Source organism: Crinia signifera, chromosome 2 (genome assembly GCF_055691185.1).
Source record: "Crinia signifera chromosome 2, ASM5569118v1, whole genome shotgun sequence".
Classification (NCBI taxonomy): domain Eukaryota; kingdom Metazoa; phylum Chordata; class Amphibia; order Anura; family Myobatrachidae; genus Crinia; species Crinia signifera.
The window spans coordinates 392,716,676-392,735,851 of record NC_139218.1 but is presented as its reverse complement, the minus strand read 5'-3'; the positions used below and the strand labels follow the sequence as shown (position 1 = coordinate 392,735,851).

At 48.9% G+C, this 19,176-nt stretch overlaps 1 protein-coding gene across 10 annotated transcripts in view; it reads left to right on the top strand.

Annotated features, from left to right (window-relative positions):
• Nucleotides 1-19,176, top strand: part of LOC146058238 (uncharacterized) — a 232,965-nt gene continuing 213,789 nt past the window's right edge. The window contains exons 1-11 of one of the 10 annotated variants that reach the window (XM_083170409.1): nt 88-282; nt 1,508-1,687; nt 2,903-3,045; nt 3,435-3,572; nt 4,259-4,370; nt 4,501-4,601; nt 4,717-4,789; nt 13,689-13,789; nt 13,951-14,020; nt 14,359-14,468; nt 14,634-14,703. In XM_083170409.1, the coding sequence (XP_083026535.1) occupies nt 2,926-3,045; nt 3,435-3,572; nt 4,259-4,370; nt 4,501-4,601; nt 4,717-4,789; nt 13,689-13,789; nt 13,951-14,020; nt 14,359-14,468; nt 14,634-14,703 (895 nt within the window). In that variant the 5' untranslated portion in view covers nt 88-282; nt 1,508-1,687; nt 2,903-2,925. Of the gene's footprint in view, nt 283-1,507; nt 1,693-2,902; nt 3,046-3,434; nt 3,573-4,258; nt 4,371-4,500; nt 4,602-4,716; nt 4,790-13,688; nt 13,790-13,950; nt 14,021-14,358; nt 14,469-14,633; nt 14,704-19,176 lie in introns of all 10 variants that reach the window. The other 9 variants (XM_083170411.1, XM_083170412.1, XM_083170401.1 and 6 more) reach the window with 9 other exon arrangements.

The following is a 19,176-nucleotide window of genomic DNA, read 5'->3' as shown; positions in this document are numbered from 1 at the left end:
ACCCTCTCCGAGTCCTCTGTACCTGCCGACCCCTCCTCTGTGCGGCCCTCGCTCCGTCAGCCCAGCAACTATCACTCCAGCTCGTAACAGCCTCTGACTGGTAGGGGAGTCCGTGTCACCGCCCCCTTAAGCCGTCCAATTACGCGGGTCCCTCCATCGCAGAACCGCCCCTTCCCCGCCAAGCACCTCCCCTCTATAAATGACTGACAGCACTTCCGGAAATCGCTACTTTGATGATTTCCGGTCCTCGCGATGCGGGATCGTGCTCCGGGCTTCATGCTGGTGAGCGGCGCTTTCTCTTCCCTCGGCCGCCGGTCAGGGCCGCGTTACCCGCCCCCTGCTCGCTATATACCCCTTATATCCAGGCCTGCTCGGAGTAGGGTTATTCCCAGGCTGCTAGGTGCAGGCTATAGATTATGGGGGTATATATGTGGATAGACACCGGCACCCTGAATGAGGGGATCCCGATATGTTCCCTCCCCAACTTCATTTACTTTCCTTTTTCTGAATTATTTTGATGCGATGGTTTGTTGCCATGGGATACGGTCACTAGGTCGAACCTATGACCCATACCTGTTACCATCACTTTGCAAAATCCTATGACAGAAGACAATTTGGACCCGGGGCTTCCAATTTCCATCCCTAGAGTCACCATTGGGTTATGGCCGATGTTGAATGCTTTTGATGGGGGAGAACCAGATGGTTTTAGTTTTATTTCTTATGACGCTTCCAGGACTGGGAGCATAAGTTCTGCCCCTCAGACACCCATGGAGTACTTCCCATGGGCTAGTCCAGCACAGGTCAACCTGTGGCTCTCTGTTGTGAAACTACAAATCCCAGCATGCCTTGCCACAGATTTAACACTCCCTTATAGCAAAACTGTGGCAAGGCATGATGGAATTTGTAGTTTGACATTTGGAGAGCCACAGGTTGGCCAGGCCTGGCCGCTAGTCAGTCAATGAATAGGGATAGCCATCGGTTGGTGAAACCATCGATGGCCATCCACTGAGTAGTTGGCAAGTGGTCATTGATGGTGACCATGTCACCATACAGATGGCTGGTTATCCATCAGTGGCGGCATCAATGGATAACTCATTGGTGTCTATCCCTACAGTAGGTTTCCTTGCTGAAGAGAGGGGATGCTGGTGACATTCCCACATAGCCACGCCCCGTGTCTAGAGGCCACACCCCTTCTTGGGTACCTCACTGACAGCAGGAGCAGAACGTTGTCTCACTACAATGTCCCCGGTTAGTTGGAGGGAAGAAGAGACCGGCTGTGTAATGCTGAGGCCTGGTGTAATTATACCCTGACACCCTGCAGTCCCCAGCTCATGCTACTACTATACGCCGCACAGCGTCTGACTAACATCAGTGGCCATTTTATTTGCTTTTAGCTTAGTAAGTCTCTGTCTTCAGAAACATGGCCACCACACCATATGTCCCCATATACTGTAGGTTCCTGAGTCACTTGGGTATCAAATGTTTATTGTGGACATCTCCTCCCCAGGGCACTGGTAGAAGACGTAACATGCGACTACATACTATCTGGGAATTGTAGTTCTACTGCTGTATGACGCTTCAGTGTGCACGAGGAAGGACTACAGATTCCATCAGCCATTGCAACACATTGCCGTAAAGAGAGTTGCATACAGTTTGCCTTTCAGCCGGGGACACCAACTGCTGCGAGGTGAGGTATGAGTCGGTGTTATTGTTATCATGTAGGTAGTACATGTTGTATGAGGGTGCAGGTCATTATACATGACTGGGGATCATATAATGCCAGAAGCACCCATGTCATGTCAACAGCGGCCAGGGTTATGCATTGCCGAAGGGTGTTAAAGGGGGGAGTGTCTGAGGAAGCCCAGAACACGGACACCCATGTACCAATCAGGAGATTCTCTGGTGACTGCACCATGTAAGATGGGGACCAGCTATGATAAGTCCCCAGAATATGAAGCTGCAAACAGAACTGTAGCGATGGGAAGGGAATAACCATAATGATCGGGCTGTAGCCCAGGGTGGCGATCACTGTACAGTGCCGTCTTCTACAGACGGACTCTGGCCTGGCATATCATGGGGTTCTAAGTCATAAAGAGACATGACTGAGCGGTATTGTGTGGCCTATTTACCTAGGGGTATTACATTGGTGCGTTATCTATAGGGGGCGTGAGTGTGGCATATTATATATAGGGGGCATTACAGTGTGGCATAATACATAAATGGGGCAACGTATTTAGATGCCAAATGTTCTGCCTTGCTACCCGTTACTGTTAGTTCCAGCGATGGGGCTCTTCATGTGGCACTTTGTCTCTAATTAGCCAAAGACAGACAGGCTCACCCGGCATCCGAGGCATGGTAAACTAAGGTACATTCCTCTGCATTTTGCAGTTTTAAATATATATTAAAGGTTACATTTTATTGTAATGTTCTTTTCTTTGGTGCACCACACCTAGACAAATTACAGTATCTGTGTAGTTTAGGTATCACCAGCTGGCCTAGGTGCTTGTTGCTGTATACAGGGTATACAGCAGACCCCACAGTAACAGCTGATATCACACACAGCACATCACCGCGCACACCCACTGCCCTTACCTGCCCACCATGTACAAGCCCATATATGTTTGTAGATTTCAGCTTCTTACAAAGTAAAAGTAAAATGGCTGCAGTGGAAGAGCTGATGGTGCAGTGGAGGATATAAGAGGCCTCCGTGCTTCTGTTACACCCTGGTGCCTGCTGGGAAATCCCATAATCCCCACATAACAGATGGCGTATAGTGCAGTAAGTGACAGACACTGATGTCTTCTGTCCCCGAAGTAGATGAGCGATGCGGCTCCCTCTATGTGGCAGAGACTACGGCAACAAATGACCTATATGGAGCTGACATTGTATTCCCTTCCCTCAGGAGACGTCACCTGAAGACCAACCATGGAGGTCCTGGTCCTGGAACATATCCGGCACTCGCTACTGACTGACAGGAACAAAGACCTGATCATAGACAAGCTGCTGAGCCTCACCATGGAGATTATCAGTCTGCTGACCAGAGAGGTGAGCGGTGGTGGAGCTGGGGGGGGGGGGGGGGGGAGCTGGGGAGGGCGGTGCTGATTGAGGAGGAGCTGGGGGGGGGGGGGCATTTTCTATGCTGATTCAGCCTTCGGTCACACACAGAATTATAGGAATGACGCCTATTTTAATCAGCAGGAGCTGCTTTTGGTTCCTATTCACTCCGTTATGCAAATAAGACACTATATAACGGAAAAAGTCACAAAAAGATGCCGGCACTACAGCGTTGACCCATGGCTTATTGCGACTAGAAGGGCTATTTAATGCGGAAGGAGGCTAGATGTATGAGGACACTGCTGTAGTTCAGTGCTTGTACATCATAGTGACATCTGTACGTGTTGCTTTATCTGGAAATTCTCTGCGGTGTCTCTTAGGATTTTATTGTTGTGAGAAAATCGGGTGACCAGGTGACAGACAGAAGCAGCGGCACCCAGAGCCCAAAAACAGAGGCTCCGCCTCAATCGCCAACAGAGGAGAGGAACTCAGCTGGGATTATCCTGGCACCTACTGAGGTATGTCACAGAGACAGAAGAGGTGTGTGTATGTATGTATATTTAATATATTCCTTGGGGAGGCTGTGGGATGGGTTTCCGCAGGAGGGGTCCCCTGTGTCGAGCTGTCACATGCGGTGGACACATCTTTATTTGGTCGTGTCACTGCTACGGGTACAAAGGTGCCAGAGAACAGCAGCTACTTGTACTTACAGCTGCATATTTCTTAGAAGAACACATTTTTTGGGGGGAGGGGGAGGGGGGGGGGTTAATAATAAATAAGTGCATTTATGGGATGAAAGGCAGAGCAGTGCTCTCTGCGTAAGTGGTTTCCAGCCGGCTGGCATCAAGAAGTATCCAGTTTGGGGTCTTCACAATGATAACTTTTTTATATCTTGACTTTACATTGATTTGAACTTGAGATTTGAACGCTGAACAGCTTCCGGTTGCTGCCTTAGCTTTCTGGCACCACACAGTTTGTATTATTCTCTGGGAGCTGTTAAACACAGAGACTGCACATCAATGCTGCCTAGTCATGCGATTGTTCCTGAATACTGATCCATCACTGGGCCCCTGGTGATTGGTCAGTGCGCACTCTATAATTGATCCCTGACCCATCGTCTCCCATAGTGCCCTGCAGGGGAATGTATTACACGGTACTGCTAGGTGTGGGGGTAAGTCATGTAACCAGCTCTCCTATGCTGCAGGTGCCTGGGAAGTGTAAGGATATGGAGGTCTCGTTCTCTGTGACAGAGTGGGACTATTCAGGCGGACACAAGGATGATGTAATGGACCCTCCACAGCTGCCTGACTCAATGGGTAAGAGGACATCTGTCAGGGGGTGTGTCTGTATCCTGCACCATTCAGTCACTTCTCTCAACTCTACTCCCGGGCGATTGGCTGTTACTAAGCATTGCTATATGACTTTCATTGTCTGTTCTCCCCGCAGGTGAGTGTAGCTCTAGAAGCCCCCCAGGACGATGTGAGACCCCTCTGTATTCCCGGCATCATATAAAGGAAGAGGACTGTATTCTCATAGAGGATGATCAGGTAGCGGGACTGGCTACATTATCTCTTCTGTATTATGTTACTGTCATATCCTTATCCTGTGTATCCTTCTGGTATAGACGCTCGGTGTAATAATATCTCTGTCCTTGTATGACAGGATGAGCCGGGACACAGGATGTATCACCCGCAGTGTAAGGAAGAGGAGCCGATCCCTGATCCCAGCAGCTCAGGTGAGATGGCAGCGGGATTGGGTCACATGACTGATACATTGTGTGTAATTGTATTCAGTATACTGATTTTGAATAACAGATGTAATTTTAAATACATATAAGTCTGCTTCATTGCCATAACTAGATGTAGCTACAAAGCGTTCAGATTGCAGAAGTCACAGAGCAGGTCATTTGCTGTTCGGTGGCAAGGATTATAGTGTTCCCAGATTTATGAAACCAGTTTTTTTTTCCCCCCTCTTGTACATACTGGATGCTGGAACCGTGGGGTATAGACGTGGCTGTAGGGGTGCGGGAACATTTTGGCACTGTATTGTGGTGCCTATGGCAGCATTAGATTATTATCTTATTAATTAGCAAATGATTTGGCTACATGTAACATGTCCAGTGTCAGTGTGTGACATACATGTAATTGGGTACTCCGGGGCAGGCGGTGGTCTCCTCATTACTCAGTAGGGAAGTCCTCCCCTCCACACATCGCTATACTTACTGTAATGTAATGCTCTGTACCCATTCCCCGCAGGTGGGCGCAGCGCTAGAAATCCCGCAGACCCCTGTGAGACCCCTCTGTACTCTCCGGGCTGTGTATATAGTATAACTATACCTACTGTAATGTAATGCTCTGTACCCATTCCCCGCAGGTGGGCGCAGCGCTAGAAATCCCGCAGACCCCTGTGAGACCCCTCTGTACTCTCCGGGCTGTATATAGAATAACTATACTTACTGTAATGTAATGCGCTGTACCCATTCCCCGCAGGTGGGCGCAGCGCTAGAAATCCCGCAGACCCCTGTGAGACCCCTATGTACTCTCCGGGCTGTACATAGAATAACTATACCTACTGTTATGTAATGCTCTGTACCCATTCCCCAGCAGGTGGGCGCAGCGCTAGAAATCCCGCAGACCCCTGTGAGACCCCTCTGTACTCTCCGGGCTGTATATAGAATAACTATACTTACTGTAATGTAATGCTCTGTACCCATTCCCTGCAGGTGGGTGCAGTGCTAGAAATCCCGCAGACCCCTGTGAGACCCCTCTGTACTTTCCGGGCTGTACATAGAATAACTATACCTACTGTAATGTAATGCTCTGTACCCATTCCCCGCAGGTGGGCGCAGCACTAGAAATCCCGCAGACCCCTGTGAGACCCCTCTGTACTCTCCAGGCTGTACATAGAATAACTATACCTACTGTAATGTAATACTCTGTACCCATTCCCCGCAGGTGGGCGCAGCGCTAGAAATCCCGCAGACCCCTCTGTACTCTCCGGGCTGTACATAGAATAACTATACCTACTGTAATGTAATGCTCTGTACCCATTCCCCGCAGGTGGCTGCAGCGCTAGAAATCCCGCAGACCCCTGTGAGAAACCTCTGTACTCTCCGGGCTGTACATAGAATAACTATACCTACTGTAATGTAATGCTCTGTACCCATTCCCCGCAGGTGGGCGCAGTGCTAGAAATCCCGCAGACCCCTGTGAGACCCCGCTGTACTCTCCGGGCTGTATATAGAATAACTATACCTACTGTAATGTAATGCTCTGTACCCATTCCCCGCAGGTGGGCGCAGTGCTAGAAATCCCGCAGACCCCTGTGAGACCCCTCTGTACTCTCCGGGCTGTATATAGAATAACTATACTTACTGTAATGTAATGCTCTGTACCCATTCCCCGCAGGTGGGCACAGCGCTAGAAATCCCGCAGTCCCCTGTGAGACCCCTCAGTACTCTCCGGGCTGTATATAGAATAACTATACCTACTGTAATGTAATGCTCTGTACCCATTCCCCGCAGGTGGGCGCAGCGCTAGAAATCCCGCAGACCCCTGTGAGACCCCTCTGTACTCTCCGGGCTGTATATAGAATAACTATACCTACTGTAATGTAATGCTCTGTACCCATTCCCCGCAGGTGGGCGCAGCGCTAGAAATCCTGCAGATCCCTGTGAGACCCCTCTGTACTCTCCGGGCTGTATATAGAATAACTATACCTACTGTAATGTAATGCTCTGTACCCATTCCCCGCAGGTGGGCGCAGCGCTAGAAATCCCGCAGACCCCTCTGTACTCTCCGGGCTGTATATAGAATAGCTATACCTACTGTAATGTAATGCTCTGTACCCATTCCCTGCAGGTGGGCGCAGCGCTAGAAATCCCGCAGACCCCTGTGAGACCCCTCTGTACTCTCCGGGCTGTATATAGAATAACTATACCTACTGTAATGTAATGCTCTGTACCCATTCCCCGCAGGTGGGCGCAGTGCTAGAAATCCCGCAGACCCCTCTGTACTCTCCGGGCTGTATATAGAATAACTATACCTACTGTAATGTAATGTTCTGTACCCATTCCCCGCAGGTGGGCGCAGCGCTAGAAATCCCGCAGACCCCTGTGAGACCCCTCTGTACTCTCCGGGCTGTGTATATAGTATAACTATACCTACTGTAATGTAATGCTCTGTACCCATTCCCCGCAGGTGGGCGCAGCGCTAGAAATCCCGCAGACCCCTGTGAGACCCCTCTGTACTCTCCGGGCTGTATATAGAATAACTATACTTACTGTAATGTAATGCGCTGTACCCATTCCCCGCAGGTGGGCGCAGCGCTAGAAATCCCGCAGACCCCTGTGAGACCCCTATGTACTCTCCGGGCTGTACATAGAATAACTATACCTACTGTTATGTAATGCTCTGTACCCATTCCCCAGCAGGTGGGCGCAGCGCTAGAAATCCCGCAGACCCCTGTGAGACCCCTCTGTACTCTCCGGGCTGTATATAGAATAACTATACTTACTGTAATGTAATGCTCTGTACCCATTCCCTGCAGGTGGGTGCAGTGCTAGAAATCCCGCAGACCCCTGTGAGACCCCTCTGTACTTTCCGGGCTGTACATAGAATAACTATACCTACTGTAATGTAATGCTCTGTACCCATTCCCCGCAGGTGGGCGCAGCACTAGAAATCCCGCAGACCCCTGTGAGACCCCTCTGTACTCTCCGGGCTGTACATAGAATAACTATACCTACTGTAATGTAATACTCTGTACCCATTCCCCGCAGGTGGGCGCAGCGCTAGAAATCCCGCAGACCCCTCTGTACTCTCCGGGCTGTACATAGAATAACTATACCTACTGTAATGTAATGCTCTGTACCCATTCCCCGCAGGTGGCTGCAGCGCTAGAAATCCCGCAGACCCCTGTGAGAAACCTCTGTACTCTCCGGGCTGTACATAGAATAACTATACCTACTGTAATGTAATGCTCTGTACCCATTCCCCGCAGGTGGGCGCAGTGCTAGAAATCCCGCAGACCCCTGTGAGACCCCTCTGTACTCTCCGGGCTGTATATAGAATAACTATACCTACTGTAATGTAATGCTCTGTACCCATTCCCCGCAGGTGGGCGCAGTGCTAGAAATCCCGCAGACCCCTGTGAGACCCCTCTGTACTCTCCGGGCTGTATATAGAATAACTATACTTACTGTAATGTAATGCTCTGTACCCATTCCCCGCAGGTGGGCACAGCGCTAGAAATCCCGCAGTCCCCTGTGAGACCCCTCAGTACTCTCCGGGCTGTATATAGAATAACTATACCTACTGTAATGTAATGCTCTGTACCCATTCCCCGCAGGTGGGCGCAGCGCTAGAAATCCCGCAGACCCCTGTGAGACCCCTCTGTACTCTCCGGGCTGTATATAGAATAACTATACCTACTGTAATGTAATGCTCTGTACCCATTCCCCGCAGGTGGGCGCAGCGCTAGAAATCCTGCAGATCCCTGTGAGACCCCTCTGTACTCTCCGGGCTGTATATAGAATAACTATACCTACTGTAATGTAATGCTCTGTACCCATTCCCCGCAGGTGGGCGCAGCGCTAGAAATCCCGCAGACCCCTCTGTACTCTCCGGGCTGTATATAGAATAGCTATACCTACTGTAATGTAATGCTCTGTACCCATTCCCTGCAGGTGGGCGCAGCGCTAGAAATCCCGCAGACCCCTGTGAGACCCCTCTGTACTCTCCGGGCTGTATATAGAATAACTATACCTACTGTAATGTAATGCTCTGTACCCATTCCCCGCAGGTGGGCGCAGTGCTAGAAATCCCGCAGACCCCTCTGTACTCTCCGGGCTGTATATAGAATAACTATACCTACTGTAATGTAATGTTCTGTACCCATTCCCCGCAGGTGGGTGCAGTGCTAGAAATCCCGCAGACCCCTGTGAGACCCCTCTGTACTCTCCGGGCTGTATATAGAATAACTATACCTACTGTAATGTAATGCTCTGTACCCATTCCCCGCAGGTGGCTGCAGCGCTAGAAATCCCGCAGACCCCTGTGAGAAACCTCTGTACTCTCCGGGCTGTACATAGAATAACTATACCTACTGTAATGTAATGCTCTGTACCCATTCCCCGCAGGTGGGCGCAGTGCTAGAAATCCCGCAGACCCCTGTGAGACCCCTCTGTACTCTCCGGGCTGTATATAGAATAACTATACCTACTGTAATGTAATGCCCTGTACCCATTCCCCGCAGGTGGGCGCAGCGCTAGAAATCCCGCAGACCCCTGTGAGACCCCTCTGTACTCTCCGGGCTGTATATAGAATAACTATACCTACTGTAATGAAATGCTCTGTACCCATTCCCCACAGGTGGGCGCAGCGCTAGAAATTCCGCAGACCCCTGTGAGACCCCTCTGTACTCTCCGGGCTGTATATATAATAACTATACCTACTGTAATGTAATGTTCTGTACCCATTCCCCGCAGGTGGGCGCAGCGCTAGAAATCCCGCAGACCCCTGTGAGACCCCTCTGTACTCTCCGGGCTATATATATATATATATAGAATAACTATACCTACTGTAATGTAATGTTCTGTACCCATTCCCCGCAGGTGGGCGCAGCGCTAGAAATCCTGCAGACCCCTGTGAGACCCCTCTGTACTCTCCGGGATGTATATAGAATAACTATACCTACTGTAATGTAATGCTCTGTACCCATTCCCCGCAGGTGGGCGCAGCGCTAGAAATCCCGCAGACCCCTGTGAGACCCCTCTGTACTCTCCGGGCTGTATATAGAATAACTATACCTGCTGTAATGTAATGCTCTGTACCCATTCCCCGCAGGTGGGCGTAGTGCTAGAAATCCCGCAGACCCCTGTGAGACCCCTCTGTACTCTCCGGGCTGTATATAGAATAACTATACCTACTGTAATGTAATGCTCTGTACCCATTCCCCGCAGGTGGGCGCAGCGCTAGAAATCCCGCAGACCCCTGTGAGAACCCTCTGTACTCTCCGGGCTGTATATAGAATAACTATACCTACTGTAATGTAATGCTCTGTACCCATTCCCCGCAGGTGGGCGCAGTGCTAGAAATCCCGCAGACCCCTGTGAGACCCCTCTGTGCTCTCCGGGCTGTATATAGTATAACTATACCTACTGTAATGTAATGCTCTGTACCCATTCCCCGCAGGTGGCTGCAGCGCTAGAAATCCCGCAGACCCCTGTGAGACCCCTCTGTGCTCTCCGGGCTGTATATAGAATAACTATACCTACTGTAATGTAATGCTCTGTACCCATTCCCCGCAGGTGGGCGCAGTGCTAGAAATCCCGCAGACCCCTCTGTACTCTCCGGGCTGTATATAGAATAACTATACCTACTGTAATGTAATGCTCTGTACCCATTCCCCGCAGGTGGGCGCAGTGCTAGAAATCCTGCAGTCCCCTGTGAGACCCCTCAGTACTCTCCGGGCTGTATATAGAATAACTATACCTACTGTAATGTAATGCTCTGTACCCATTCCCCGCAGGTGGGCGCAGCGCTAGAAATCCCGCAGACCCCTGTGAGACCCCTCTGTACTCTCCGGGCTGTATATAGAATAACTATACCTACTGTAATGTAATGCTCTGTACCCATTCCCCGCAGGTGGGCGCAGCGCTAGAAATCCTGCAGATCCCTGTGAGACCCCTCTGTACTCTCCGGGCTGTATATAGAATAACTATACCTACTGTAATGTAATGCTCTGTACCCATTCCCCGCAGGTGGGCGCAGCGCTAGAAATCCCGCAGACCCCTCTGTACTCTCCGGGCTGTATATAGAATAGCTATACCTACTGTAATGTAATGCTCTGTACCCATTCCCTGCAGGTGGGCGCAGCGCTAGAAATCCCGCAGACCCCTGTGAGACCCCTCTGTACTCTCCGGGCTGTATATAGAATAACTATACCTACTGTAATGTAATGCTCTGTACCCATTCCCCGCAGGTGGGCGCAGTGCTAGAAATCCCGCAGACCCCTCTGTACTCTCCGGGCTGTATATAGAATAACTATACCTACTGTAATGTAATGTTCTGTACCCATTCCCCGCAGGTGGGTGCAGTGCTAGAAATCCCGCAGACCCCTGTGAGACCCCTCTGTACTCTCCGGGCTGTATATAGAATAACTATACCTACTGTAATGTAATGCTCTGTACCCATTCCCCGCAGGTGGCTGCAGCGCTAGAAATCCCGCAGACCCCTGTGAGAAACCTCTGTACTCTCCGGGCTGTACATAGAATAACTATACCTACTGTAATGTAATGCTCTGTACCCATTCCCCGCAGGTGGGCGCAGTGCTAGAAATCCCGCAGACCCCTGTGAGACCCCTCTGTACTCTCCGGGCTGTATATAGAATAACTATACCTACTGTAATGTAATGCCCTGTACCCATTCCCCGCAGGTGGGCGCAGCGCTAGAAATCCCGCAGACCCCTGTGAGACCCCTCTGTACTCTCCGGGCTGTATATAGAATAACTATACCTACTGTAATGAAATGCTCTGTACCCATTCCCCACAGGTGGGCGCAGCGCTAGAAATTCCGCAGACCCCTGTGAGACCCCTCTGTACTCTCCGGGCTGTATATATAATAACTATACCTACTGTAATGTAATGTTCTGTACCCATTCCCCGCAGGTGGGCGCAGCGCTAGAAATCCCGCAGACCCCTGTGAGACCCCTCTGTACTCTCCGGGCTATATATATATATATATAGAATAACTATACCTACTGTAATGTAATGTTCTGTACCCATTCCCCGCAGGTGGGCGCAGCGCTAGAAATCCTGCAGACCCCTGTGAGACCCCTCTGTACTCTCCGGGATGTATATAGAATAACTATACCTACTGTAATGTAATGCTCTGTACCCATTCCCCGCAGGTGGGCGCAGCGCTAGAAATCCCGCAGACCCCTGTGAGACCCCTCTGTACTCTCCGGGCTGTATATAGAATAACTATACCTGCTGTAATGTAATGCTCTGTACCCATTCCCCGCAGGTGGGCGTAGTGCTAGAAATCCCGCAGACCCCTGTGAGACCCCTCTGTACTCTCCGGGCTGTATATAGAATAACTATACCTACTGTAATGTAATGCTCTGTACCCATTCCCCGCAGGTGGGCGCAGCGCTAGAAATCCCGCAGACCCCTGTGAGAACCCTCTGTACTCTCCGGGCTGTATATAGAATAACTATACCTACTGTAATGTAATGCTCTGTACCCATTCCCCGCAGGTGGGCGCAGTGCTAGAAATCCCGCAGACCCCTGTGAGACCCCTCTGTGCTCTCCGGGCTGTATATAGTATAACTATACCTACTGTAATGTAATGCTCTGTACCCATTCCCCGCAGGTGGCTGCAGCGCTAGAAATCCCGCAGACCCCTGTGAGACCCCTCTGTGCTCTCCGGGCTGTATATAGAATAACTATACCTACTGTAATGTAATGCTCTGTACCCATTCCCCGCAGGTGGGCGCAGTGCTAGAAATCCCGCAGACCCCTCTGTACTCTCCGGGCTGTATATAGAATAACTATACCTACTGTAATGTAATGCTCTGTACCCATTCCCCGCAGGTGGGCGCAGTGCTAGAAATCCCGCAGACCCCTCTGTACTCTCCGGGCTGTATATAGAATAACTATACCTACTGTAATGTAATGCTCTGTACCCATTCCCCGCAGGTGGGCGCAGCGCTAGAAATCCCGCAGACCCCTGTGAGACCCCTCTGTACTCTCCGGGCTGTATATAGAATAACTATACCTACTGTAATGTAATGTTCTGTACCCATTCCCCGCAGGTGGGCGCAGCGCTAGAAATCCCGCAGACCCCTGTGAGACCCCTCTGTACTCTCCGGGCTATATATATATATAGAATAACTATACCTACTGTAATGTAATGCTCTGTACCCATTCCCTGCAGGTGGGCGCAGCGCTAGAAATCCTGCAGACCCCTGTGAGACCCCTCTGTACTCTCCGGGATGTATATAGAATAACTATACCTACTGTAATGTAATGCTCTGTACCCATTCCCCGCAGGTGGCTGCAGCACTAGAAATCCTGCAGATCCCTGTGAGACCCCTCTGTACTCTCCGGGCTGTATATAGAATAACTATACCTACTGTAATGTAATGCTCTGTACCCATTCCCCACAGGTGGGCGCAGTGCTAGAAATCCCGCAGACCCCTGTGAGACCCCTCTGTGCTCTCCGGGCTGTATATAGTATAACTATACCTACTGTAATGTAATGCTCTGTACCCATTCCCCGCAGGTGGGCGCAGCGCTAGAAATCCCGCAGACCCCTGTGAGACCCCTCTGTACTCTCCAGGCTGTACATAGAATAACTATACCTACTGTAATGTAATGTTCTGTACCCATTCCCCACAGGTGGGCGCAGCGCTAGAAATCCCGCAGACCCCTGTGAGACCCCTCTGTACTCTCCGGGCTGTATATAGAATAACTATACCTACTGTAATGTAATGCTCTGTACCCATTCCCTGCAGGTGGGCGCAGCGCTAGAAATCCCACAGACCCCTGTGAGACCCCTCTGTACTCTCCGGGCTGTATATAGAATAACTATACCTACTGTAATGTAATGCTCTGTACCCATTCCCCGCAGGTGGGCGCAGCGCTAGAAATCCCGCAGACCCCTGTGAGACCCCTCTGTACTCTCCTGGCTGTATAGAGGAAGAGAACAGGACAGTGACACAGGAATATCAGGTAGAGGAACCTGCTCTGACCTCTCCTCCTTGTACATCCGCTTCTCACAGTGCAGGATATTGTGTTATTCCCATGTCCCCGCTCTGTGTGCGAGTCCTATAGTGATGTCCCGTGTAACGTGTGGGTGGGACACGTATGTGACACATGTCCTTGTATGACAGGCTGAGCCGGAAGCTGGGATCTATCACCAGCAGTGTAAGGAAGAGGCCGTTCCTGCTGAGATCAGCCCAGGTGAGAGAGACAGACGCTCTGGGGGTACAATATTGCTGTATGGGGGGATATGTATATTACTGGGAATGTGGGGTATATGTTACGTATATGGTCATCCCTGACCGATCCCTGGTCCCATCACAGTAAGTGTAACAGTCTGTGTTTCCCGGTCGCTGGTGACTGCGGCGCTGCAGGAGAAAGGACCATTAGCCGGGAGTCAGGATACGGTGGTTTTTATTTGCATGACTTTGGTTTTATGTTACTCCGCCATATCCGTCACTATAATGTGTTTGTGTCGGCTGAGTTCTTCTTTTGCATTACCATTTATACAGATACATGTGTGTGCCCCTTCCCCACAGGTGGGTGTAATCCTACACATCCTACACATCCTGCAGACCCATATGAGACCCCTCTCTATACTCCGGGGTGTATGGGAGAAGAGAACAGGATGATCAGCCAGGATTATCAGGTAGAGGAACCCGGTCTGACCTTTCCCAGCTCTGCTTCCTCACATGTCTCACAGTGCAGGATATTGTGTTATTCCCGTGTCCTCGTCCTGTGTGTGTCTCCTATAGAGATGTCCTGTGTAACGTGTGGGTGGGACACGTATGTGACACATGCTTTTGTATGACAGGCTATACCAGAAGACGGGGTGTTTTACCAACAATGTAAAGAAGAGGACATACCTGCTGAGATCAGTCCAGGTGAGAGAGTCTGACGTACAGACGGTAGTGTCATACAGGTGATACACACAGAGGTCTATGCTGCTGAGATCAGATCAGGTGAGAGAGGCTGACATACAGACGGTAGTGTCATACAGGTGATGCACACAGAGGTCTATGCTGCTGAGATCAGATCAGGTGAGACAGGCTGACATACAGACGGTAGTGTCATACAGGTGATGCACACAGAGGTCTATGCTGCTGAGATCAGATCAGGTGAGAGAGGCTGACATACAGACAGTAGTGTCATACAGCTGATGCACACAGAGGTCTATGCTGCTGGGATCAGATCAGGTGAGAGAGGCTGACATACAGACAGTAGTGTCATACAGGTGATGCACACAGAGGTCTATGCTGCTGGGATCAGATCAGGTGAGAGAGGCTGACGTACAGACGGTAGTGTCATACAGGTGATACGCACAGAGGTCTATGCTGCTGAGATCAGATCAGGTGAGAGAGGCTGACGTACAGACGGTAGTGTCATACAGGTGATACGCACAGAGGTCTATGCTGCTGAGATCAGATCAGGTGAGAGAGGCTGACGTACAGACAGTAGTGTCATACAGGTGATACACACAGAGGTCTGTGCTGCTGGGATCAGATCAGGTGAGAGAGGCTGACATACAGACAGTAGTGTCATACAGGTGATTCGCACAGAGGTCTATGCTGCTGAGATCAGATCAGGTGAGAGAGGCTGACATACAGACAGTAGTGTCATACAGGTGATACACACAGAGGTCTATGCTGCTGGGATCAGATCAGGTGAGAGAGTCTGATGTACAGACAGTAGCGTCACACAGGTGATACGCACAAAGGTCTATGCTGCTGGGATCAGATCAGGTGAGAGAGGCTGACATACAGACGGTAGTGTCATATGGGTGATACGCACAGACGTCTATGCTGCTGAGATCAGATCAGGTGAGCGAGGCTGACGTACAGACGGTAGTGTCATACAGGTTATACGCACAGAGGTCTATGCTGCTGAGATCAGATCAGGTGAGAGAGGCTGACATACAGACGGTAGTGTCATACAGGTGATACGCACAGAGGTCTATGCTGCTGAGATCAGATCAAGTGAGAGAGGCTGACATACATACTGAAGTGTCATACAGGTGATACGCACTGAGGTCTATGCTGCTGAGATCAGATCAGGTGAGAGGCTGACGTACAGACAGTAGTGTCATACAGGTGATACGCACAGATATCTTTGCCGCTGAGATCAGATCAGATGAGAGAGGCTGACGTACAGACGGTAGTGTCATACAGGTGATACGCACAGAGGTCTATGCTGCTGAGATCAGATCAGGTGAGAGAGGCCGACGTACAGACAGTAGTGTCATACAGGTCATACGCACAGAGGTCTATGCTGCTGAGATCAGATCAGGTGAGAGGCTGACGTACAGACGGTAGTGTCATACAGGCGATACGCACAGAGGTCTATGTCGCTGAGATCAGATCAGATGAGAGAGGCTGAAGTACAGACGGTAGTGTCATACAGGAGATACTCACAGAGGTCTATGCCGCTGAGATCAGATCAGATGAGAGAGGCTGAAGTACAGACGGTAGTGTCATACAGGTCACACAGCACCTTCAGTCATGTTAAGTCTGTATTTGCAGTGGTTACACACTGAGATCACTGGACACAGGTCTAAGTTACTGATTAGGTGGAATCTTAGGTTAGTGCTAATATGGGAGAACATTACTTACAGTATATGGGATGTAGTGGAACCACGTTACTGTGGTAGTTGTGTAGGTGCAGAAGAATCAGAACTTAAAAGCTTCTCTCCACATTCGGATCCCGTTCTACCAACACTATTCGTGTCCCAAGCACAAGCTGCCCGTATAGTGACCACGTTGTGGCCTTAGTAGCCCCCATAGAATGCACATTGGGTCAGACACTGCAGCAGGTAATGACAATGGGCCTCATTAAGACCCGTTATCCGTTCTACCAACACTATTCGTGTCCCAAGCACAAGCTGCCCGTATAGTGACCACGTTGTGGCCTTAGTAGCCCCCATAGAATGCACATTGGGTCAGACACTGCAGCAGGTAATGACAATGGGCCTCATTAAGACCCGTTATCGAATCTACAGATGGACAAAACCATGCAGGTGGTACAGATGTAACAGGTGCAGAGAGTTAGATTTGGGGGAGTTATTTTGTTTCTGTGCAGGGTGAATACTGGCTGCTTTATTTTTACACTGCAATTTAGATTTGTTTGAACACACCCCACCCAAATCTAACTCTTTGCGCCTGTTACATTTGCCCCACCTGCAGCGCAGCATGGTTTTGTTCGTCAATATTTCAGGTTCCTAATGCAGCCTATATGCTCATGAGATATGATCTATATTACAATCATGTGATTTTGATAAATCGCAGCGACCAATCGCATGGATCGTACTCCAATCATGTGTCACCCGGCGCGATGTTTAAGCACCATTACAGGCCTGTATCCTGCCCAATATCATGGTAGCAGTAGAGCGATTCCAAACAGCAGCGTCAGTATAAAGGAGATTTCCCACATGTGGCGCAGTCACTGAGGCTCCGCCGGGTACTGACAATGATGCAGAACTTTGATTTCTTTTAAAGGCGTCAAATAAACCTAATGTCTCGGCTTATTCAGATTTACACATCGGGAAATTGCTGACCACTATGTGTGACATCATTGCTGCGTCTTTCCTTATGCAGTGCGCGATGTGTAGTTTGCTCTGATTCATGGGGACACTTCCTAGTCATTTAAATTAAATATTATTGTTACAGTATTCTACACAAACTTTGTATATGTTTTGCTTACTTGATCATTTTTATAAAAATCCAATTAAAATTTATTTTTTTATAATTAAAAAAATGATCATCTGGTGGGTGATCTGGGAAGGAGTAGGTGAGCGGAGTTCCAGAAGTTAGCTGTTCTTCCAGACCTAGGAAATGGACCAAGTCGCCCTGTGTGTGCACTACATTAGAATTGGGAGTCAAAACATAAACTTAAATGCATACATGGTCTGCAAGTAATGTTGCAGCACAAGTGGAAAATAGTTTAAATGAGCAACAGTTGCCGATATGTGCACAAACTCCCAAGGAGTCAGATTGGTGATCTGTCCTGGTTGGGCAGTGTGTACGCTCTTGCGGAGCTGTTGCTTCGAAATGTAAATTTCACGTCAGAGATGAGACAAAACCTTAGGTTGTTAATAGCAACGGGGGAAGGTGAGTTGCAGATGGTAATTGAATAAACAAGTATATATCTATATATAGAGAGAGCGCAAGAGACACTGAAAAATATCACTGTATAAAAATACTATTTTATTTAAGCTTCCTTAAACACAGATATTATATTTAATAAAAAAATACATTGTACATTAAACCCACAGATAATTTAATAAACATAAAAATATATAAAAAATGACTGTGTCCCTTTGCCAATTTCTGCCAATATTTATTTTCCAGAGAAAACTGATAATGTGGATTTCAATAGCCAGGTTAATGGTGTTATTTCAGATGATCATATCCACAGAGTTCAAATGTTTTTAATTGATATTGTTTAAATAGCAAGTCCAGATATAACCAGATGTTTTGAGGGTCAATTGGACCGTAATTCTGGCATACACATAGATATCAGTAGTCAGTATTATGGTTGAAATATGGAGGCACCTGTATTATTCTCACTTTTAGCCTTTGGTTTATACACTGTCAGTACAGGTAGTGTGGAGACAGGCAAACACGCACTTTCACAGTTACCTTCCTGGATTTATATGCCGTATAGTTCCTCAACCTGACCACAGCATGGAGACCTGCTCGCTGTGTCAGGGAGCCGACCGCCGGATGACGGACGCTGCAGGGAAATGGATGTTGCGGCAGTTAGAGGGTATAGCTACCTCAGTTTCCAGCAGGTGATTGGCAGCTTGTGCCGTGCTCCGCTTTGTAGCATATGTGTGTCTTGCAGTCTTTGCAGTCTCTGTCACTTTAAAGAGGGTTCCTTTGGCGCAGTGAGATACAGGCAGGCAAGGACAAGGGCATCACAGGCAGGGAGAGCTCTTGACTAGTTTCTCCGTCGTACTAATCTGACGGTTTCCTCAGAAGATACTCTCTTAGTTTCCTTGTGGGTATTTAAAAGGCTATTCACCAATCAGAACGGCAGAATTGCAAGAGGGAACACCTGTGTTGTGTTCGCAATTAAATCAACAGGTGTATATATTAAAAGACAATCCTATATTGCTTCTATGGTATCTCAATGGCAAGTTTATAGCTGTATTTTATATAGAGAGACAGCTTAGTTAATAACCAAGGGGGAAAAGTGATTACAAGCATGGAATAATGACAGCATAAATCTAAGTTTTATACATATGTATACACAAATAGGAACAATTGTTCCATTATTTACTTTTCTTCATTATCACCACATTGAAATATTTGTTACTGATAAGAAACATAGTGTGTCTGTTGTGGCGCAGCAGCTAGAGT